The 26,300-nt window shown below is 32.4% G+C and overlaps 1 protein-coding gene across 1 annotated transcript; it reads right to left on the bottom strand.

Annotated features, from left to right (window-relative positions):
• Positions 1-646: 646 nt before the first annotated feature.
• LOC142617596 (UPF0481 protein At3g47200-like) lies at positions 647-5,493 on the bottom strand. The gene is made up of 2 exons (XM_075790503.1): positions 5,312-5,493; positions 647-2,129 (listed from the first exon to the last, which is right to left on the bottom strand). Exon 2 carries the CDS (start codon positions 2,100-2,102, stop codon positions 669-671), a length of 1,434 nt encoding a protein of 477 aa, XP_075646618.1. The 5' UTR covers positions 2,103-2,129; positions 5,312-5,493; the 3' UTR covers positions 647-668.
• Between the last annotated feature and the right edge of the window lie 20,807 nt (positions 5,494-26,300).

Below are 26,300 nucleotides of genomic sequence, written 5' to 3' on the forward strand. Positions count from 1 at the left end.
CTAAAGCCCACTAATAAGATGAGAAATTTCAAGCACATAGGTTTTGGGACGTCTATTTCTTGGGCTTTGTTTATGCCCCACCCAAACCTTACATTAAGTGGCACTTTTTTAACATGCTGGATCATGGAGATTTGCCGCTAAAATAATGTGCACGAATACAAATGATGTCTTCCCACTTTTTGTGTTTTACGTTTTGTATTTCACCAATCACAATTAACGGTGTGCTTCAAATTTTTCCGTTTTATACTTTAGTTATTTTACAAGAAAAGTCAAACGAAGTGTATAACAAATTGCAATCAGTGAAGTATATAGTTAAATACAAACAGTAAGACAGATAATTTATATCTTTATCGTTACTCTAATTTGTATGCATATACACATTACATATGGTGCTGAAGTGAAATGGGAAAGTAACTATAAGGGAAGTGTCCGCAGTATTGTTGGAGGATATAACTCTTTTAGAGGCTAAAACTTATTAGCCCAAATTCAGACAATATATGGATGGGTGCTGAAATTACCCTTGAAACATGCAATATGTAAAGTCGAAAGTAAAACTTGTTAGGAAAGAAAGGATATCACAAGCTAAACTTAATCATAATTATTTTCAAAAACAACTACAACCAAAGCCAGATTTCCTACTGATATTACAGTACCATAGTAAAGGAAACTTATCTGTGATAGACAAAAGGCCTAAGGAAATTGCCGATAGTTACAAGCAGGACTATAATTCCAACAAAAGTTGCGGTGCCTCTCCAAATATCACGGAAATATACTGCTTTCAAGGATGCGATATTTTTATTCCACCAATTTTTATAGTGCTTATTAAGTTCTACAGCGAGATCGTGGTAACAGGAATTTTTTTCCACAATTTCTTTGCCAAGTTTGTTAACCATTTTGGCAACTTCTTTACTGCTGCCTAACGAGTGAACAATAATCTTTTTGTCAACAAGCAACTCCGCATCGTCTCTAGTGTTTATAAGAAAATCCAATAGCACGATATAATTGCATATGTAAGCTTCTTTTGGATAATGACACTGCTCCAAGGCCATGATGTTTCGGAAAATGTGTTCAGTTCCATGATTTATCACAAATTGTGGGATTACCAAGCTAGTTTGCATACATTTCAAGCACCGAAAGAATTTCAAGAAATGTAAGCAATGCAAGAGCCATGAGCAAATGAAGCGTGGACAAATTTCTGAGAGATTCGGCTTCTTGATATGAATGTCCAGCAAACGTCTATCTTCTGATGATTTTAACTTCCACTTCTTGAAATTCAATCCTGCTGTGTCCAGCTTTGTTGCACTATGTAGATGTTCAATAGTACGGTCACTACTTTTCAATTTGGGTGAATAGTAGAAATATCTTTGCAAATCAGTGAAATGTTTTATATCCTTCACTTCAGGTATGTTCTTGCAATTGTCATTGGGAAGAAAGTAATTACAGGAAAAGTCAATAAAGGACTTACGAATGCCTGGAGAACATTCAATGTGATGATGTAACTCCTCAAGAATGAAAAATGGAAGCTGATTCTCAAGTAATATCAAGTCATGCTTTATGCCTTCCTCCAGCCATGGTTTACTTAATATATAGTCATCCTTTTCATATTCTTGCCTTGCATCAGTCCTCAAGAAGAGCTCAATGATAAAGACAGAATCCACTAGAATCATTGTCACGAAATCTACCTTTTTGGGCCAAGAGATCTCGTCTGCATAACAATGGCGGATATCCTTTTCTCTTTTCTCAATGATGCGTGCAAATTCCTTCACGTCTTTACGAGTTGTGTGGCCAAAGAATTCCTTGAAATATCTTAGTTTCAGACTTTCCGTATTCTCCAGTTCCTTCTTGTGGTCCTGTTCCCTTTTGTTGTCCTGTCCCTTGTTGTTGTTGTCATGTTCCTTCTTGTTGTGTACGTGATGAACAGGGCCTATTGAAATAAGCTTTGGAGTGTAGGCTTCTTCCTTTACCTCGCGAAGTTTGTTGGGGACCTTGTAGATGCAACACTTGGGGTGCCGCTGGGCGGGCTTGACATCTTCACCGTCAATGATAATCTCTAAGGATTGAAATTCTTTTCCATTTGAACAATCAGCATCAGACGTGGACATCTTTTCATATACCAGATTCCTTTTTTCCTAATGATAAACAAACAACAATCATTAGCATAAGAATAAAATCACTAAACGATCTAAACCCAAACTTATTCCAAGAAGCACCATTTGGAATAGCTTCTATTATTACCATCAGATTTTTTATTGCAAAAGATATGTAGTCCTCTGTCTCACAATTGTAGGTTCCACAAACTATTAGACTGAGGATACATAATTGTATTTCACTTTATGTTCCACCCATCAAGGTATATTGTGTTTGATTATTTTCTTTTTTTCATTTTAAACTTTTTATTTTATAAGGAAAATTAAATAAATACATAATAAATTGTAATTGGTGAAATATAAAATGTAATACGAAAGATGAAACAAGATTTGTATTTGACGATACATAGACGTGAAACATGAGATAATATAGCATTATGACAACTTGTCTAAGTTCCATCCGAACCCCAACCCAAACAACTACTTCTAACAAACTCAAACAAGTGCTTTAAGAACTCTAGCCAATTACAATCTAACACCTATACGAGTAAAAGCATATGAGACGCAGATGACTTCTTAACCTATTTACAATGTAAGATAATAGAAAAATGGACACGACCAGTAGCTTGTGTAGAGTTCCTCAAGACATGTTGCACAGCTGCTATGCTACTCGGCCTCACATGATGGGAAACTCTGTTCATTTTCACATAAAATATTTTACACTCAAAAGTATTTTCAATTGAAAATAAATTCTAGGAAATTACTTATTTTCAATTGGACAATTTTTCTTGATGATTAAAAAATCTTTTTGGTTTTTATCAAATCAAGGTGATATTTGGAGTTCCCATATAATTCTTATCTAACATTTTATACTAACCTCTGATCACGTTCTCACGCGTGTGCTTCAAGACTCTCTTTATTTTTATTTTTTTTAGTAAAAGTTAATAATTTGCATATATTATAATTTAGAAATATATTTTTTTTATTTAAAAAAAATAAAAAGGATAAAATTTAAAGATAAGCAGTAACTGTAATTTTTTTTTGGGTAAATTACAAAGTTGGTCCTTATCCTTTACACTATACTCAATTTGGTCCCTAACTTTTTAATTGTATCAATTGAGTCCTAACCTATTTAATGTTGTGTCAATTTGGTCTTGTCAATTTGGTCCCTACCATTATCTTTTGGATGAAAAAAGCTGATGTGTCAAATGAAATAATAAAAATTGATTTTTCATGCCACATCAACTGCTAACTATACCACCACATCAGATTAAAAATAAAAAATTAAAACCAATTAAAATTAGTAATTCTAAAGTTAGTAATTCAGTAGTTTTTGTCCTTCATCGGTCCACCCCCATCGTCCACTTCACCAACGTCAGGAAATTTCAAAACACACATTGGGTTGATTACAAGAAGATGTGGAAATTATAAGATGGTGTGGATGGGTTTTCGGCTAGAGCTAGGAGGTGCCAAAAAGCCGATTAGGTAGCTGAACTTTATTACCCAGTAAAACAGGATGCAAAGGAGAGCAACAAGGTTGCCGATTAGGATTGTTTACTATTGGAGATTAGGCGTAATGCTTCTGCAATGTAGTGATATTCCCTATTGTTCGTGATCTATATTTGTAAATGTATAGATGATTCGAATGAATTGATATTAGTATTGTCTTCAAATTTTTATATTGTTATATTTAACAATGATTAATATTAATAGATCTGGAAATTTGTTTTCAATGTTTTTCTTATTTAAAATTCTAATCTTACTGGGTAATAGGTCTAGAGAAGGGAGACGGTGTTGGATTTATTTTATTTGGAATCTTGGGTTGAATCAAAGCTTGCATCGATGGGTCTCTCGTACTTAGGTGATGATGACAATGTTGTAGAGAGAGGTGAGGTGAGGAAAAGAAAATGAGGAAATTACACAGATTAAGTAGGCTTTTTTAAAACCGTAGTCTTAGTAAATTGCCATGTGTCATTTAACATTTCAATTTGAGTTTTTTTTTTTTTTTTTAATCTAACATGGTGGTGTAGTTAGCAGTTGATGTGGCATGGAAAATTATTTTTTATTATTCCATTTGACACATCAGCTTTTCTCATCCAAAGGATAACGACAAGAACCAAATTAACACAATAGTAAAAAGGTTAGGGACCAAATTAATACAATGAAAATGTTAAGGTCTAAATTGAGATATGATCTAAAGGATAAAGACCAACTTTGTAATTTACCCTCTTTTTTTAACATAAACTGAAAAAATCCTAAATTTTAGGAAATCTCTTTTTAAATTCAAAATAAAATTTGCTATTTAACATTTATGATTTTATTTATAAATGAAGTTACCCTTCATTAATGAGGGTATTTTTGAACCGCATAAAAGTCAAGTTGATAAAGAGGAATTCTTTTATATATAGTATAGATTAAATGGGAGTATACACTTTACCCTTTTTTATACTTACCCGGTTACCCCCTAAATTAAGAGAATGAATACTTTATCCCCTCTAAATTATTTTCCGTATAATACCTGCCCCCATAAACTATGAAAGTATCCACTTAGCCCCTAAATTATTAAACATGTAACACTTAACCCCCAATCCTATGAGTAACAGTTTAGGCAAGTAAGCTTGTATTCTCATATTTTAAGTGAATAAGTGTAAAAATGGTATAGTTTAGGAGAGTAAAATATGTATTTTCATAGTTTAGATAGAATGTACAAAAAAATGTATATTTTAATAAGTGTGCATTCTCATAGTATAAAGAGTAATTGTAAAAAGGGCATAAATTAAAGGTGTAAATTGTAACTTTCAATATATTATATTAAATTATTGGGATACCAAAAAAAAAAAATTTAACATTTTTCTTTTCATTAATTATATTTATCCTGTAAATTGAAGTCAATCCGTTTAGTATATAATGGAAGTGACCGAACTAATTGATATCCACGCAAATCTACCTCCAACGAAAAAAAAAAACAAGGGGAAAAAAAACATCTCTTAAACCTTTTTATTATTATTATTTTTGTGTGTAGAGAATAGCGTCTCCTAAATTAGAATTTTGAAATATGAATTCAATTACTTACTATACTATAAAAAGTAAAAAAAAAAAACTAAATTATCAATTTTTGGCGAACTTTATATCGTAGAAAAAAATTGCAGTGAAACGGACTAAAGAACCAGCCACCTGCAAATTTTATTTAAACAAAAATAAAGTGAAAGGATGGAGCAAAGAACCTGCAAATTGTATTTGAAGGAGATGCTTCAGCCTTCTAAACTTAACTCCAAGAAACAGCAGAATATGATAGAGATCATGTCCAACGAAGCAAGGCTAAGACTATTTGAGTCTCTCACTTCTCACTCATGGCTTAAACTGACTCATCTAAGAAACAATCTTCTACTTCTGTACACTTCATAGCAATTCTCAAAACCTTCTTGCCCTCCTATTTATTGAGTGAACCCCCCGACCCTTATTTTTTCTACGTCATAACCATGACGTCTTTTCTGACAAATTAACATACAACTGTCGCATTTACTTGTCATTAATTTGTGCATTATTGGTCACAAGTAACAAGCACCATCGCCATTGTCCTTTTTCACTCAGAGCAACAATTATTAAGGTTGTTACTATTCAACTTCACAAGCTGGCATGTGAAAACAAATAGTCAAGATGAAGGGCCACACCCCATAAATGATGATCGTTGTCTTGACTTGTTTTTTGTCTTTGTGACAAGAAAATGATTAACATGATCCACACACATGACCTGATTTTAGAAAACATCACATGACCTTATTCATTTACATCTTAATCACACAGAATGGTAGCTAGAAGCAGGACCAGGCAGTGGGGGAGCCAGTATTTATCTTTCGGGCGGCTATATATAATTTGTGTGTGTGTGTGTGTGTGTGTCTGCAATGTAAATGACCTTATTCATTTATATCTTAAGCACACAGAATGGTAGCTAGAAGCAGGACCAGGAAGTAGGGGAGCTAGTATTTATCTTTGGGGCAGCCATATATAAATTTTTTTATTTTTTTTGGTGTGTGTATGCAATGTAAAATAGTAATTTACAATGCTTCACAACTCAATATGTACTATAAACAAAAGTATATTAATTAAAATTAAACAATAATGAGACAAGATTAACAAAATAATTTAATATCTTTAATCAACTTTGAAACAGACAAAGTCGCAAAAAATAAAACAACATAAAAGTTAAACATCTTTTTTCAAAATTGTAACCTACGATTTTTAAGAGATCTAAAGTCATCAAGTATTAATGACTTTTCAATTTTTCTACTACTATGTACAAGTAAGCCATAAATGTGTTAGGATGAAAATTATAATTTTTTTTCTTTTTTTATTGAGGTAATTGTTAAAATACCTATGTATTTATTTTAACGATGTTGAATGTTTACTTGTTGTATTTTGTTGGTATATGTATTTAAGGATTGTATTTTATTTAAACTAGGAATGAAGGAATCCTTAAGATCAGCAAGATTCGCATGTCTTTCTTGAATGATTGGAGTTGTTTCAAATTGAAGGGAATGGCGCTTTCTCTTGTCACCACATTGAGCAACAGTTTTTTGTGGAGCCATATACAAAACATAGCAGCAAATACCACAAACACAAAGCACAATGAACGGTAACAAACTAGATTAGCAATAAGTACCAAAAATATAAACTACAAATTAAACCCTAAAAACTTATATTTAAAGAGCAATTCAAAAAAAAAATTGACATGAGAAGATGCTAAACATCAAAGCACGTTATAATCATGGCATTAGTCACTCAACATGTCAAAATTGTGTGTGCGCGCATTATATGAAAAAGTGTGCATATAAGAGGTATGAAAACATGCAAAGGGGCAAAGTGCGAAACACATAACCATTAGTTGTTCCAAACATGAAAACATGATTATCCCCAAATATTGTACTCAACAAAGTTCAAAATTACACACAAAAACATCTAAATAGACATTTTATCAATAAAAGGGTATGCACACCACAACACAAAAACATAGTATAATGCATGAGAATGTAATAAAAATATGTAAACCAAGCATTATACTATCATTCTCAACAAAACCCATACATCAATCTCATCAAAATCTACAAAAACCCATGATCTTCAACCATATTTCAACATCTCAACACAAACAACAAATCCACGAAATATAATGCTTTAAACTTGAAATAAAGTAAAAATGAGTGAAAACCCATACCTTTTCTTGGATTTGGTGAAGATTAAATAGAAAAATGGAGGTTTTTAGAGTAAAAATTACGGTTTTGAGAGAGAGGTGGAGAAGACAAAGAGACAAGCACATGATATGAAGGAAAGTGAACAGTTTTGAAAAACTGCTTGATTTTTAACCCCACTTTTGCAAAACACGCATTTTTCGCGATTCAACTGACTCGCGAGTGAGTTGCCAAACTGAGTTGCCACAATCTCTTGAACCCAAATTTTGAAAAATTTCTCTAAGCCTTTTTCACGACTAGGACTTACACTCACTAGTGAGTTGTGAACGCCTCTGGATGAACTCACTACTCGCAAATGAGTTGCCAAAATATTTTAAACCCAAATTTTGAAAAATTTTCTAAGTCTCTTTCGCAACTTGAACTCTTACTCACCAGTGAGTCGCAAAGCATTCTAGGTAAACTCGCAACTAGAGCTTTGAAAACTCGCAACTCGCAAGTGAGTCGCCAAAAGGCAAAATTAAAATTTTTTGGATTTTTGTAAAAAAATTTCAAAACAAAATACTTTCCAAAAACAACTAAAATACTCAAAAATCTTTTTGGGTTTAATCAACGAATGCTTGAGTATGTAGATCACATTTAATCAAGTATAATCACATAAATGTATAAGGCATTCATTGAACATAGACATGTGTGATGTGGGTGGGTATCAAATATGAGATAGTCCTTATTCTAATGTGAAGCTTCAATGATCAATCCAACCAAGTCATACACAATTGAGATAGGTCACTATACTTAGTGCTAATTACATTGGGTTATCTCAATTGTAGAAATGAACATATATGACCTCACACATAAACTTGATTACATTGAGTTAGAAGCTTTTCATTTGGCTTCTTTTCTTTTGATCATCTTGATCTTTACATCTCTTTTTGAGATTGATGCCTAAAATTTATGATATTTTAATTTGATGAGTAAGCTTTTGGCTTTTGGCATCATACATTTTAATTACATGTCACTTTCCTTTTTTCCTAATCAAATACTAGTTTGTGTGACGACTTTTTCAACTCATTATCTCTGTTTGAGATTTGACATTGGTTGAGCTCTTAAGCAAAAAATAAATGAGTGGGAAGAGATATAGGCACAAGTCTATGCATGTCTCAAGATTAACAAAACTATTGACTAATCATTCATGCAAGTTTGAAGATCCATTTACAACAATCACATAGATGTCAAGATGTTTCCCACAAAGATACAAGTGTATATAGAACAAGCTAAGCTCATTAATGCACAAAGCCATTAGTACAGAGGTACAAGGCTAAGCATGCATGTGACAATACACAACACCGCTGATCAAACTTTTTAGATTTTATACTTTTTATGTGTTTTTGGATTTTTGACACAAAGCAAGTAAAGAATGATAAAAAACAACAAACAACCAAAGCTTTTAAACAACAAAAACAATAAAAACATGCTAGAATGTAAACTAGGAAAACAACCAACAATGTCACAATATATAGAAAGAATTAATGCATGGACATGTTATAATGCTTATGCATGAGTACCCTTCTTCACCCACAAGACACATGTGTTTGGGGTGATATCCTTTAAGGATTGGGTACTTGAGCCATGATTCTCAAACCTTAAGATGAAGTTGGCCAAACATGAGGTGATGGTGTCAATCATCTTCATTACATCATTCATAACGGGTTCTGTTTCTTGCCCTTTTGGTTGCTTGGGTTTCCCATTGCCTTTTCCTTGTTTTCTTGGCTTTTTAAGATTTGTATTCTTCAATACTTGGAGCTTGTAGCAATTTGGTCTAGTGTGCCCTTAGATTCCACAATGATGGCAATAGTGTTGTGTGAGTGGACATCTTTGTGCCTTAGGAAGAAACTTTCCTTTTGCCTTGGGCTTAGTCACAATTGGATTTGGAGACTTTATCAAAACCTTTTGATTCACCACATTTGGCTTCTTTTCAAATTTTACATTATCAATAAGAGGAGTTGATACCAATGGTTCTTTAGCCTTAACAAACTTCATTTCCTTAGACACTTTAGAGCTTGAGCTACTTTCTCCGGTATACCCTAAGCCACTTCTATCCAAAGAGGGTTTTTGATAGGCAAGCACTTCATAAAGTCTCTTGGAAGCAACACGCACCACTTTGGCATTTGATTGAACAACTTCAAGCTCAAGAAACTTTATCCTAAAATAGGCATTAGTTAGTTCTTCATTTAACCCTTCAACTTCACACTTGGTCACTTTGTACCGCACGAGGATGCTTTAATAATCCTATTCGGCTTTCTTCATCTTCCTAATAGCTGCCTTAGCCACTCTTGCATATTCTCCACGCTTTTCAAGAAGTGCATTGTAGAATTCTTGCAATCTATTTGTTCCTTCATAAATGCATTCTTCTTCATCATCATTGAATTCATCTTCAACACCAATAGATTCCACTTCAGTGTGCTCACCAAGCTCTTCCACAAGATTTCTTAAATCTTTCGAAGAGTCTACGGGTGCAATGGTTATGAAAGTGGAGTAGTTTCCTTCCCTATCACAGCTTTCTTCAGAATCAGAGTTTGAGCTATCTGAATCACTAATGGTTATAGCAAGAGCTCTACCCTTTGCCTTCAAATAGGTGGGGAAATCTTTCTTCACATGACCATACCCGTTGCACTCATAACAAGTGACTACTTAAGAAGGAGAAAAGTCTTTGGAATCCTTCCTTTTGAAGTCCTTCTTGTCTTTCTTGAAATTCCTATCCTTTTTGAATTTCAATAACTTGTGAAATTTCTTTGCAAGGAATGCCACCTCTTTTTCGACCTCGTCCTTATCCAAGGAATCTTGAGCTTCAATTCTCTCATTGATCATCTTAAAAGCAAGGGATTTGCTCTTCCTTTGAGATGATAGAGAGAGCTCATATGTTTGAAGAGAGCCGATAAGTTCTTGAACCTTTACCTCGTTAAGATCCTTGCTCTCCTCAATGGCATCACCTTGGCTCGAAAGCTCTCTGGCAATGATCTAAGGATCTTTCTTACTACTTTGGAGTCTTCCGTCTTCTCACCCCAGTTCAATTTCCTGATTACCACTTCATTCAACTTTCCATAGAATGAGTCGAATGATTCATCTTCGCTCATCTTCAATTCTTCAAACCGAGTGGTAAGCATTTGAAGCTTGGTATCCTTCACCTTCTTGGTGCCTTTTGATAGGCCAAGAATGTATTGACCCCTTGTGATGAATTAACTAATTAATTAGAAAAGTTATTTAATTAATTCGATTAACATGCAATACGCATTGTAGCACAAACAAATCACCAACTAAATTAATATGCAGTGGAAAATAAAGTTGACGTGGTGAGGGGGAAGAATTGAAACCATTCAAATTCAAAATGAACATGAGGGCCTTAAGAAGATCTCCAAGGAGAGCAAAAGAGGATGAAACAAATTTTGGTTTTCAGACGAAAGCATACTTTTGCTTTGTTGAGTGGCTAACCACTTGTAGCAATTTGGATGAGTATGCCCTAAAGCTCCACAATGATGACAGAAATACGGCTTCTTAGGTTGAGACTTTTTATTGTTAACTTTCTTAGTCCTAGGGTTTCTAGTCTCTTTCTTTTCAAACTTAGGGAGTGCTCCTAGAATAGATTTGCCCTTGTCTAATTTTTCACTAGCTATTTCAATTTGATTTCATCATTCTTAGAATTAACATTATTCGCAGGTGAGACAAACACAATTTTACTAAATGAATCAATATTAGGAGAAGAAAAATCATACCCTAAACCGGTTTTATTAGAAGCAGCTTTCTAAAAGTTAAGCATCTCATCAAGCTTTGCACTGGAAGTCCTCTCCAATTGAGCTCTGACCTGGAACAGTTTTGCTTCAAGCTTCTTTGTCCTTTCAACAAGGAAGTTGTTTCCAAACTGCAGTGCTTTAATGGTTTGTTTGGCTTCATCAACCTTGATAGAGATCTCCTCTCGATCTAGCTCAACATCACTCAGCTTCTTGGTGGCTAGCCTATATGGTTTCTCATGCTTCTTAGAAACCTTGTACAATTTTGCATAGGCTGTATGGATGTCATCTTGATCGTCCATTTTCTCAAACTTAGAATCCACCAAGTCTTCTTTATCATCTACTGTTTCTGTAACCCCTTCAGTAGGATCAACTATAACAGTGATGGCATTTAAAATTCCCTCGTTATCACTGTCATCTAACTCAATCTCAGGCTCGGTGTCACTCAAGGTAACAACAACAGCCTTGCTTTTCCCAATTGAATTGAGACATGTTGGACATTCTTGTTTCATGTGTCCAAAACCTTGACATCCAAAGCACTTTGGTCCGGAGGGAATAGTGTACTGACCGCCGTCCTTAGCATCCTTTTTTCCTCTATCTTGGCTCTTGAAATGAGATGCACTGGATTGCTTACGGTCCTTATCAAATCCTTTTGGATTAGCATTCTTCGTGAACTTCTTGAATTACCTAGTGATGTAGGATTTCATCTTGGAATCTTCATCATTAGAAGACTCATCAGTCTCATTACTTTTGGCCTTTAGTGCCATGCTCTTGCTTTTGCTTCCTTTCTCGATTCTAGTCAAACTCAATTCATAGGTTTGCAAGTTGCCAACAAACTCCATCAAAGGAATAGAGTCAATATCCTTTGATTCTTCAATGGCAGTGATCTTCACATGAAATCTCTCAAGTAGACCTTACCACCTTTCTTACAACCTTGGGTTCAGAAATGGTTTCCCCAAGATTAAAGGTTGAGTTGTCTATGTCCTTCAGCTTGACATAAAACTCATCAAAAGACTTATTCTCCTCCATTTTTATCTCCTCGAAGTTAGTAGTGAGCCTTTGGAGTTTTGAATCCTTGACAGCCTTAGTCCCTTCATAGGTTGTCTAGAGGATTGTCCATGCTTCCTTAGCAATTTTAGTTGAGGATATCTTCTTGAACTCATTGGTCACTGCACTGTGCATTCGATGCTCTACTATTGAAGTTTTCTGCTTTGATCTTGGCATCATCCCATTCGGCCGCCGCTTCCTTTGGCTTAGTCCAGCTAATCTCCATAACTTGCCAGACCTTTTCATCTAAAGACTGCAAGAAAGCTCTCATGCGTACTTTCCAGTATGTATAATTAGTGTCATAAAACAAATGAGGTATAATAAGAGATTGTCCTCTATCCATGACAAATAGGGGTCAATGGATCACACATCAAAGATTAAACCTAATTAGAGTGTGCCCGCTCTGATACCACTTAATAAGTCAAGAATGTATTGACTTCTTTGGTAACTTAATCAATTAATTAGCCAAGTGAATTAATGAGATTCAATTACATGCAATAAGCATGGTTGCACAAAAAAATCACCAACTAAGTTAAATGTAGCGGAGAGTAAATTTAACACAAGTGATTTGTTTAAGAATGGGGAAAACCATTGAGGCAAAATCTCATCGGGTGATTTTAAGGTCACTACTCCCGAGAATCCACTATTATCAAAATAAGCGGTTACAAGTAAAAGGAATCCCAGTACCTAATACCAACCTACAGTTGAACCTTTACCCCAACACCTAATTGGACTTGTAATGTAGCGGCAATCCCTACCTTTCAATGCACGGCTCCCAATACGTGACTAACCAATGATACACGGATCCCATTACATGACTAACACACCAACTTGAGGAAGATGTTGGCTGCAAAGTTCTTCAGTTCATCCAACATTAAAGATCAAGAAGTTCCTTGGTTACAAAACCCTTGGCGCAGAGACGCAGTAGCTTCTACAAAGAATATGATGAACTAGGCCAAATTGTCTCTGGTCACAATATGCATGTATAAACACTTTGCATCAAGTTGCATCCCTGTGACGGCTCTTAAAATAATCCATATATATGTCTAGGGTTGTGAGAGAAGAAACCCTACACAATACTCATGGATATGCGTGAAATCATATCTAAAAATTCTAATTTCATAATTCTCGATAAATACAGCTTCTGTCGAGCTTTAACATTAAACCTCGATAGATATGATTCTGTCGAGATATCTGTCGAGTTTTAATGAACAACACTTCTTCACTTGTTTCTTGGACAGATTTGCATGACCTCAATACTAAACTTGAACACTTGTTTCTTGAAGTACTAAACTCATTCTAAATCTACCCAGTTACAATTAAATTGCGTTTTGTCAAAGGATTAGCCAATTTACATAACATATGTCTCTAACAATTCTCACATATGTCCTAACAGCTAGTATAGATAGCAGCTGTAGAAATAATTAACCTATAAATTCCTAAAACACTGAAAACAAACCATAAATGAATGTGTGGAAGATACAGTATAAAAATCTAAATCAAAATCTAAACTTTGAATTCACATCAATATGAATACCCTCATCATCATCAACTATCATAATCAATAACCACATATTCCCACATTGTCAGAAGTGAGCTACCCCTTTCAAAAACAATTTCAACTCCCCCTAAACAAAACAAACAGGATTCCCACATGTTCCCACATTTCATCTAAGTCTCCCCCCTTTTGGCACGTACTGACAAAGACAACTCAAACAAAGAGTAAACAAAAAACATACGCAATAAAAGTCAAGAGAAAATAGAGAATCAAGGGAAAAAAAAAGAGCAACAACTCCCCTTATGAACACTTATTAGGTTTTAAAAAATAGATTTCTCCCCCTATAAAAATAGGAAAAACAAAACAAGTTTTGGGGAAAATTTAGGAGGTGGGGATAAATAAAAAGACACAAACCAAACTTAAAAACTAAGTTGAGGATACACATGAAAAAAAAATTCTCTCTTTCAATAAATGCAAACTTGACACTATGGGACCCATAAACATATGCATGCAATGTGTTTAAGAGAAAATATTTGCACACTGATTGTCTATCATATCTCTTAAGAAAAATATTTTCTGCAGTTCATACATAAAAATAGCATATACTAAAACGTACAAAGGACTCAGAAATTCATCAATCAATTTTTAAATCAAGTTAAGCACCCAATTTAGCAAAATGTATGCATGTTATATGTGAAAATAATGAGAGATGTGACTGCAAAACTGGAAGATGGATGCAAAAAAAATCAATGCATTGCATGTGAATCCTAAACATAAATGATGCATGAAAAAAATTGGTCAAAAACTTAAAAATTGAAAAAATTTTAGTTTCGATTGGTCGAGCATCGGTCAAATACCAATTGAGTCAGGTAGAAGCTAGACTTGAAAAATCTGGAAATTTTCAATCGATCAAAAATTACACTCGATCGATCAAAATTTTGGAAAACTCGATTTTTTGAAAAACAGCAGAAGTTTTATGCAGAAAACACTTAAACCAAATAATTTCATCAATGAAATACATGAAAATGAGTTTACAAGTTTTTCAAAAACATTTGCTTTCAACCCAGAACTTCAAAAACAAGATTTTCAATCATCAAAGAAACAATTTTTGCCAACCCTTAAACATATTTTGCATCAAACACCATAGAAAACATAATCTTGGATGGCCAAACCAAATTCACACACAATTTCATTTATAAAGTTTAGCAAAGAATAACTTCTGTAGTGTGTACAACTAGTAATGGCATGAGATACATGTGAGGTGATATGTAGATAGTAATCAATCACAATTTCTACATTATTCATCACATAAGTTTGAAAGAGACTATCACCTAAAGAGTTACATCACATAATTCTCACATCTCCTAGAAAATAGGCTTGCAATCATGTAATTTTTTTCAACCTCATAATGCACACACCATTTTTATTTCATTGTGAAATTTTCATTTTTAGCCACATAATGTACACACCAATTTTATTATTATTCCAAGGCTACACCTTATTTTCTTTTTGTGCATGTGCTACACTTTCTTGAGCACAAAATCATAGGATATGCACTAAGGTGTTCATGATTGGCTAGTAAACAGTGGTGAGATGGATATTTATGCATTTCTTTTAGGTTCTAGTCCTAACAGTCAAAAGCATGTGACTTTAAAATCAAGATCATGTGATCAAAAACTATAAACAACTCCCACACAACATGCACTACATAGCTTTTTTTTTTTTTTAGAAGGAATACATGCACTACAGAGCTTTTTTTTTTAGAAGGAATATATGCAGTACATAGCTAAAACTAGCAAAGTGCATAAAAATAAGCTCATCCAAGCTAAACAAACTACACAAGCATGTTATGTTAAAATTAATATGGCCAACCTCAACTATAAATCCAAGATATGTAATACAAAACACATAAAAATCTTTTTGGTTTAAAAAATTTTATGACCAAAAACAAAAAGCACATATTATGCTAAATGAACAATGCAAAGTTATGCATGATAGTGCTTAACTAAGTTATAGATGGTACACAAACAAGGAATATCAATTTCTTAATTAACCCATAAGTACATGTACAAACTAGTATAGACTCATACAAAATCATTAAAAGCTTAGCACTTATATAACACATACTATTCAAGTTTCTCCACAATGCCAAGCATGTTCTAAATCAAGAGAGAGATATTATAACTCATGTAATCCTCAAAACAAATAAAGCAAGACACAAAATAAAATATTTTTGCCTTTTTTTTTTTGAAAATTTTCAATGTTTTTGAATTTTTTTTTTTTAAAAACCTTAAAAAAAAAAAAAAAAACCAAAAACAGAAACAAAACATGTCTACAAACAATTGAAAGAATTAAATCAAGGACAAGTAAGAAACACTCACCTTAGAAAATCTTTTCTCACCCATATAGCACGAGTCTTCGGCTTTGTAGGTGAAAACCCATGAGAAGCAGAGTGTATTTGAGGGATTACACCATCTTCTGAGAAAGACTGGAATCCTACAAATTCATTTCGTAAGCCAACAGGCTTAAATTTTTCAAAAGAATATGAAACAATTTGTATGGACTTATGGCAGGAGAAATATCATCACATATCCTAAATTGAAATACAGAATTTTTAAATTTCAATTTATGACAATTAGGACGAATGTGACCGGAGACACCATAAATTCTTTACAAATATTTTCACTTTTCACCTTTTTAACTATTACTTTTTACTTCTCTTAATTTTTTCCTTAATTTTTTTGAAACAATAGCTGAGATTGAAAGTTGCTTTTTACAAATATCAATCTCAACCACTCATAGATATTGCATCAGGTGCAATACCCTAAATATTGCACCTGATCTCAATCCAGTCCTACTTGCTGCAACTACAACAACGTGAAATGAGGACTTCCAGTTAATTAATTAATTTGGTCGTGATTATAGGGAACTTTGTCATTGTCGTTTGGTTGAGAGGAATCGATCTTTTCACAAAGAGAAGTGATACGTTCACAATATTTTCAAAATAAATCATAGTTGGTTAGTTATTATTGGTTATTATTTGAATTTATCATTAAAATTACTATTTTGCCCCGCCAATAACTACTTTTAACAACCTGGTACTTAGAATTTATTGTGAAAATGTTATGGGCTTTATACTTCTCTTTCATAAAATGTGACTCACATTCTATGAAAATGCTTTAAAATATATATTTTTTCAACTACTTTTTGGTATTGTCTCATCTTCCAAGCACGTTAGTCGTGGATAGTAGTTGGGTGTTGACAATGGGGTTAGGCTTAGAGGCTTGATAGATTAGTTTTGGATGAGACCAAAAATGAAATGAAATGAAAGTGTAAAGTATTATTTGCTAGAAAAATCATTATTTTACAGTTAATTGAAAAACAATTTTCAGTTAACTAAAAAATTTTAGTCACCAATGTAAAAGATATATATTTTTTTTAAATCAATTTCAGTCGAAACAGAAAATAACCAAAGTCACAATTAAATTAAACCAATCACAATTAAATTAAACCAACTACCTTTTCATAAATGTTTGTAATTAGTGTCACTTTAAGAACATAATAAACAAGTATTGGAATGAATGATGTTAGGGATATTATAAATTTTACAGCATGAGGCTTACAAAAATAATATAAAAATGCATTTAATAGGTTGTTGGCGGCTACAAATCACATTAATTGTCACATCAATTTGTATAGGCTTTAAAGTAAAATTTATAGTATTTCTAACATTTTCCTATATAAATTATTTCTTGTAATTTGTGACACACATATTTGTAAGACCAGCATATTTAAAGTTGTTTGCTATTTAGACCCCTGTAAACACAGTTTGTTTAACATACTTTATTAGCCAAGTTGTTACTTAGGTTAATTATTCAGATCGAGGTTAAACAATAATAAATCATATCATAATAGAGAAAAAGTAAAGAAGACAAGTGATATGATGACCTAGAAAAACCAATGAAATCGTCTAGTTTCAAGGTAAAAAACCTGGGGAGGATTTAACCTAAACAATCCACAAGGCAACAAATTCACTAAATAGAATAGAAGTGTTTGCAATAGATTTTTCCCTAAATCCAAAGCTACCTCTTGTAGTACTTACTCATATGACCACACGCAGCTCTGAATCCACAGACTCTTTTATTCTAAATTTGTTGCACACAAACACTCCAGTTTGTGACTTTGAGATCCCACTCAAAGATTTAGATCATGAATATAAACTCTCCAGTTTGTGACTCCAAGACCATCCTTGAAGGTTTAAATCTCTAGCACCTTTGATGACTAATGATGGTAGCAATTTCTACAACACCGGATCTTGAGTTTCTTCAAAGAATAATACCAGTAGAAGATTTTGGAGAATTTTGGGTGCAAAGACCCTAGATCTACAATTGGAGGCACAAGAAGCACTCTTTTCTCTCTCCAAAAACCCCCTTTAAAACATGTCTTAGGGTTTCTTTTAAATACTATGTGAATTAGATCTGAAACCCTAATCACTTAACAAGCTTAATAAGTTGTCGGGCTTTAATTAAATTCTGCAAATCCATGTCTTGATCGGTGAAGCCTTCTTCTTGATCGGTTGAACTTGGCAAGTTTCAAATTTCCTAAACCTGTAGCTTCTTTATTCTTGTGTTCTGATTTGTAGCACCTTGAGCATTGTCTAATATATTCTATAGACTCTATAATCTATAGCTAGAAAAGTTTGTGCTCACAATTTGCCAATTGTTCTAAACTTTTAGAACCTAATAATCTCCCCTTTTAGCAAACCATGACAAAACTTACATACAAAATGAAATGATCAAATACAAGAATATCCCTATTACAATAAAATGCCTAAATATATCAAAAATTTCAATCTAGTACTTCTAACTTAGAAGTTGCAAAAAGAGGCAGAAGGTCTTGATCGGAATGTATCTGTCTTTCTTGAAACACTCAAAAGAGCACATCAATGCATGTGTGGAAATAATGACAGATAAACAATATGAATTACAATTATAACAAATATGTAAAATAACTCTCCCCTTGAGTTAGATACATAAAAACTTTTATTTTCTCTCCCTCTCAAAAACAATTTCATCTCTCCCTAAATAAAAAAAAATTTAAAAACCTTTTAAACATGATTCACAAATTTCATCAATTTCTCCCCCTTTTTGTCACGTATTGACAAAGACAACCCAAATAGAATGTAGCTAAACAGCATACACAACAAAGGTCAAGAGAAAATAGAGAATCAATGAACCATTTAAAAAAAAAAGCTCTATAGAAAATAGACACAACTCCCCCTATGAACAGTATACATTTTAAAAGTAGTTTTCTCCCCTTATAAAAATAGGAAAAACAAAACAAGTTTTGAGAAAAATAGTTTTGGAGAAAATTTGGGAGGTGAGGAAAACTGAAAAGAAACACAAACCAAACTTAAAAAATAAATTGAGGATACACATGAATACAAATATTCTCTCTTTCAATATATGTAAACTTGATAGCATGAGACCCATAAACAGATGCATGCAAACACTTCCAGGCATAATTAGTTAAGACTATACAATATAGATCTCAATGATATAAAAATTCAGCTTGCAAAGTTTTTTCATGTGTTGAGGTGTTTTGAACTCAAACCAATCTTAAGAGTAGAAAAAATATTTGCACATTTTATAATCCACCCTATCTCTCAAATAAATATATGTTCAATTTTCAACAATTCACACATCATGTATGCGTGTTGTGTGTGAAACTAATGAGTTATATAAAAAATACATGATAGATAAAGAAAACAATGTAATGCATGTGAATCCAATTACAAATGATGCATGAAAAGCCTAATCGACCAAGAACTTAAAAAACTGAAATTTTCAAGTTTCAATTAGTCGAAAGGAATCAAAAAAAATTTCAACCGATCAAGCATTACTCGAGTCAAGCAAAGAGTTTTGGCCTAAAAATTGGACAATTTTGAAACTAAAAAATTTGGAAATTTTATGCAGAAAAACAACTTAAAAAGCAATTTTTAGGACTCAATACATATGCATATGATCTAGAAAAGTTTCAAAACATAATGACACTTCAATGCAAACATCAAATCCAATCAAGAAGTTAAAACCATAAGATTTAAACTTCTAAACACATTTTTCTTCAAAATCTAACCAAAAAAAAAATGTATTTACATAGCAGATCACATGTGTTAAGTTATGGTTTTTTACATAACATTTATGTTGGCTTTATTCCATGACAAAAAGTGTTGTAATTGCATTAATTTGTTTTCTTGTACTTTTTGGTATTTAATTATAATGAATTTAGTCTTAAGTGGTGAAGATTTGATCAAGACAGTTGAAGGTTACATGAGGAGCACATGCTGGAAGCTGAAGAGTCAGTGTGTTTTGTGACTTGGCCAACTCACGAGATGACTCGCGAGATGCACTAATGGCTAAGATTTTAAGTGTGACTCCTATAGCCTTTACCCATACTATATATACTCTCATTACCCACAAAATTGTAAGGAGGCTATTCAGAAGAAAACCTTAGAGAGAGTTTTCTACAACACCCACCTTGTTAGAGAGAGCTACTCATCCTCAAGAGAGAATGATTATTTATACCTTTCACCTAGGATTTTCTAGTCTTAACAATCAAAAGAATGACATCAAAATCAAGATCATTTGTTCAAAGACTATAAACAACTCACACAATTAAGCACTAAATAGCACAAACTAGTAAAGTGCAAAAAGTAGCTCATCAAAGCTAAGCAAGGTACACAGTCATGAAATGTAAATTTCAATGGCCAACCTTATTATGCTAAATGAATAAAATGCAATAACAATGCATGACAATGCTCAACTAAGCTATAGATGGTACACAAACAAGAAATATCAATTTCTTATTGAACCCATGAGTACATGTACAAACTAGTACATACTCATACAAAGCCAGAAACAGCTCATACACTCAGTTATGCAATACACACTTTCTATGTTTCTCCACAATATCAAGCATGTTCTAAGTCAAGAGGGAGATATTATAATTTATGTAATTCTCAAGAAAAATAAAACAATTTAGTAGTTCTACTATTGAGCTTTCATACTTATTATGCGTCCAAATGCAAACACCAAAAAAATAATAAATAAATAAAGCATTAAAAATACCAAATTGTAATCAGCTTGTCAACATATTTTTCTCAACAAAGAATAGTAATCAATTAGCATCATCCAAGCAAGCAAAAGAGACCATAAAACCCAACAAAATAAAAACTATACAAAACAATTCTGAAGTTTAAACACTATAGTCTAACTTTGTATAGCTTATACATACCTTCAGGTGCTTTAATTGGTCCAAAAGTCTTTGACAAAGCTCTCTGATCCTTTTAAAGTCATCCTCTAATATTTCAAAATCAACACATGCTTGTTATTAAACAAATAAGAAAAAGAGAAAAAAATTAATGGTAACAAAATTCATTTACATTACAACAGAACCAAGGGCAAGTATATAAGACAATACTAAAGAGAATTTTTTTTTTTTTTTGAATTAATAGCTTTCTCTTTTTGTTTTCCTAAGCTCTGTGTTTTTTCAGATTTAATAAACACGATTACTTATAAATAATAAAAAAAGAAAAATCTTCATTTACACATACCTAAACAATTATACAAATAAAACCAAATAGGCAATTAAGCTAAGCTAAACCAAATCTACTAAAATAACCTAGATAGCAAAAAAATAAAAATAAAAAGAACTCGAAACTTAAACACATGAAAGCAAAGAAAATTGATAGGCCAAAAATGTATTGACCCCTTTTGATAAATTAACCAATTAATTAGCCAAGTGAATTAATTAGGTTCAATTACATGCAATGAGCGTGGCAGCACAAACAAATCACCAAATAACTAAAGATGCAACAGAAATTAAATGACACGTTGATTTGTTTACGAATGGAGAAAACCTACATGGCAAAAACTCCACCGGGTGATTTTAAGGTCACCACTCCCGAGAATCCACTATTATCAAAACAAGGGGTTACAAGTAAAGGAATCCCAGTACCTTATACCAATCTACAGTTGAACCCTTACCCCAATACCCAATTAGACTTGTTCTGAGGTCACCACTCTCGAGAATCCACTATTATCAAAACAAGCGGTTACAAGTAAAGGAATCCTAGTATCTTATACCAACCTACAGTTGAACCCTTACCCCAATACCCAATTAGACTTGTTCTGTAGTGACAATCTCTCCTTATATTGCACGGCTCCCAGTACGTGACTAACCAAAATTCTTCTATGTGTATTATTTAAACAAGTCACATGAATATTAAAAAATGTTATATGACTGAAAGTACACGCAAATTCTCTTTTCAACCACCACAAAGATAGAGGGGTAGGCTCCATTTAGTTCAATTAGTAAAGCCTCTTGTCATCAAATAAGAAATATAGAGTTCAAACCCCGCCTTCTTGACCTGATGATAAAAAACATGCATTATAGATTGAAATTATATCTTATTTGTTAATTTAAAAAAAAAAATCTCTACCTAGTTGGAGGAATTTTCTTGCTAACCTATTTCACACATTTCTTTTCGGGCTGAACTAAAATAGTAAAATGGTAGATCACATTTTCAAATACATATGTAAAACTTTTATACATGTAGTTATGTACCATGTAGTCTCCCTCACAAATTAATGAAATTTGCTCCCACCTCTCTGTGTCAATTTGTTTTATTAAATGCTAGCATGTCAGTTTGTTTGTTTGTTTTTCTTTTTTTTTTTTTGATGGAATGTCAGTTTGTTTCATTAAATGCTAGCATATCAGTTTGTTTCATCAATTAAGGGACGTTTTCTCATTTTTGTAGGAACGAAGGGGAAATGCTACTTTCACAAAACCTGACTTTTTACTTTCTATGAAAGGAGGCTTCATCTCTTGAAAGAGATAAGATAAGGTGCCACGTGTCAATATTTTACAATTGCAAAGATTGACTTCTTTGTTTTTGTGAACATAAAAATCTATATGGTTGGACGGAAAGCATGTAAAAATATTTTTTTTAAGGAAAATATTTTGTGCGTTTCTGAAAAAGCTCCGAAAAATATTTCCATTTGATTGATTGAGTTCCTAGAAATGTTATAGAAAACAATTTTTATAGATTTTAAGTTTTGTTTACCCATTTTTAATTGTTTTTTAGTTTTATTTAAGTTAAAATAAGGTTCTTATATTGTAGTATATTTAAGATATATATTCTTAGGAATATTTTTACTTATGAATTAAGTTAATATAACATATAATTGGTCATAATCTTAGAAACGAAAATTGAAATTTTCATATCAATAAAATTTTCAATTTTTTCTTTTCTTTTCATATGGTAGATTTTATAGTTAAATTCTTCTTTTGTGTATACGAGAGGATCCTTCATGACTCTAGATTAAATTTTTCCTTCAAATGAATATCAAACAAGTCATATGAATATTGAAAAAAAAAATATTAAAATTCTTTTACATGTATTATTTAAACAAGTCACATGAATATTAAAAAAATATTATATGACTAAAAGAACATTCAGATTGTCTTTTCAACCACCACATAGAGGGTGGGCTCTATTTAGTTTAATTGGTAAAACCTTTTGTCATCAAATAAGAGATCTATGTTTCGAATCTCACCTTCTTGACCTAATGATAGGGAACAATCATCATGGAACGTGCATTATAAGTTGAAATTCTATATTATCTGTTAAAAAAAAATTGAAAAAATAAAACTTCTATCTGGTTGAAGGACTTTCCTGCCAACCGATTTCACACATTTCATTCTGGCCTGAACAATAATAGAAAAATGGTAGATCACATTTTCAAATATATATGAAGAAACAAAGACTTGGTCCTACTGACTACAACTGCAACAATGTGAAACGAAGACTTCCAGTTTTGGTCATGAATTAAGGGACCTCTGTCATTGTCGTTTGATCGAAGGGGAAACGCTCCTTTCATAAAATGTGACTTCAATGAAAGGAGCAATTCATGTCTTAAAAGAGATAAGAGAAGGGGCCACGCGTCAATATTTTGCAATTGCAAGGATTGACTTTTTTTTGAACATAAAATTGTGTTTGGTTGGATGGAAAACATGTTAAAATATTTTTTTTAAAGAAAATATTTTGTGCGGTTTTGAAAATGCTCCAAAAAATATTTTTATTTGTTTGGTTGAGTTCTTTAAATTTTTATAGAAAACATATTTTTTACTACCTTTTCGCATTGTCTCATCTTCCAAGCAAGTTAGTGGGGGAAGGTGATTGCGTGACTAATAATGATTATTGGGGGTGGAGAATTAGTTGAGAACAATGGTTCAACATGCATAAAGCCAACATCATTCTTCTCCTAATACACACATGCAACAATGGAGGATCCCAAAATTGTCTCTATTACATTGTTTCTTTCTCTTTGTGTATATATCTCTCTCAATAATTTTTCTGAACCACTCAAACAATGAGGTTGGTTTTATTTTATCCTAATGCAGTAATGAGTATTAATGATAGGGGTGGGCCCTGCTTTGCAACGAGTTCAATTACCTTTTTAGAATCATAGTGGAGATGTGTCAATGGTCTACTGTTTAGGCACGTTATCTGATAATCCGATAAATTGACCCATGTTTCTTCCTTCTGACATGTTAAAATGTTATTTGATAATCGATATATGGGGCCAAAATGGGGATATATCCTTTTTGGTGAAAAGTTTTAGCAAAATATCCCCTTTCTAAAACTATTTAGGGATATGCCCTTGTTTTGAAATTCAATTTTCTAAAAATCGAATTTCAATGTAAAACTTGATTTTTAGAAAATCGAGTTATAGCCAAATTAAACTTTTTAAAAAAATTGCTCCTGAAAATTTCCAAGGAACTCAAGTTCCATACTAAAACTCGATTTGATAAAATCGAGTTTCAAAACAATGGCATATTCCTAAATAGTTTCAGAAATGGAGCATTTTACTAGAACTTTTCATCGAAAGGGATATATCCCCATTTTGTCCCGATATATGGACCCATGTTTCTTCCTTTTGAAAGAGTTACTAAGGTTAGTCCCTTGTGATTAGTGTTATGTATTGGATGACATGTTCTGCATACATGCTTCCCTAGGTGCACTTGCTATTCGACCGAATACCTTAGACATATTCACCACAGCAGATCAAGTCTGCGTTTGGCATTGATTATTTTTGTTAGCTTATTTTATTATTTAACTTATTTTTGCTACTATTCATTAGTCTCACTACACTTTTTGATACTATTCATGAGTCCCACTATACTATTTCAGCTAACTTTTACCTTTATTTACAGTACTTTTAGCAAAAAGTTTTCAATTTTAGCTAAATAAGTTATTTCTAAATGGACACCAAATTAGGTGATATTGTCCTTGGCAAATGCACTTAGGCGCATTGACCCTTAGCTGATTTTGGATTTGATGGGCCTGGCCAAGGTGGACCTCTCTTCACAGCTAATAGAGGTGACAAACGGGTAGGTCGGGATAAGTAAAACAAATACACAAGTTTCATTTCTACAAAATATCAACATCCCAAAACATTTAAAAAAAAAATTACAAATGCCAAATTGGATAACTAATTTGACAAAAAATAAAAACATGTAAGATATGTACAAACTTGAAACTAATTTTATAATCTATTATCAATTGTGGTTGACACTCTATTTCAATTTGAGAATATATATTAAAGTTTGGTGATAAGCATAAACTTGAATTATGTTCAAAATAGAATGAAATGAAATGAACAATTTTGAACATTTATACTTGGCTGGGTTTAGTTTGGTTACAGAATTCAATCATGGCTATCTTATTAATGGGGTGTGACTATGGTGTGGTTCCCTATTCATTGAATAACCAATGTTTGAGAAATATATACAAAATTTTTATTATTTATTAATATTTGATATTTATATACACTTTATGGATATTTAGGGTTTGGTTTACTCATTTTAATTGTATTTAGTTTTTCTTTTAAGTCAAAATAAGTTCAGTATATTTAGGATATATATTCTTAAGAATATTTTCACTTATGAAGCCAGTTTGTATAACCTATAAGTTGGTCCTAAGCTTACAAAAGAAAACTGAAATTTTTGTATCAATAAAAATTCCAACTATTTTTATTTTCTTTTCATAGGATAGATTTTATAATAAAGTTCTTCCTTTATGTATTCAAGTAGGGACAAACCCAGAATTTCAAGCTAGTATTAACAAAACTATCAATCAAGACAAATACACAAATCAATATTTCTTAATATATTAAGGTGTAATCATCTATAAACAAAGACAAAAAATATAAAACACTATTGTTTCTTAATACATTATCTATGAAAAAGGGAATTTGACGCTCTTTTAAATCTTTGAAATCATCTATAATTGAATCCAAACTAAATGTGAAAGATATGTCCCATTCAGTGTATAACATCAAAGAGTCCGTCAAACAATCATTTTCCATTTATCTAATTTAAAATTATTAGTTATAAAATTATGAGTTAGCTATGTGGGCAAGTCACAATTTAATTTTGTTAAATTTGTGTGACATTGTTTTTATATTGGATGTTTTTGTCTTTGTCTCTCTACCTCTGTCAAACAGTCATTGTTACGTACCTCACTACTATGAAATTATAATGCACTACTTTTCTACTTTTCCAGCTTTGCCTTTTTTTTTGGGCACCTGTTGTTTGTTCCTTATTATTGCCCTACTACCAACAAATATTCTCTACA

The sequence above is a fragment of the Castanea sativa genome, chromosome 11 (assembly GCF_040712315.1).
Source record: "Castanea sativa cultivar Marrone di Chiusa Pesio chromosome 11, ASM4071231v1".
Lineage (NCBI taxonomy): Eukaryota > Viridiplantae > Streptophyta > Magnoliopsida > Fagales > Fagaceae > Castanea > Castanea sativa.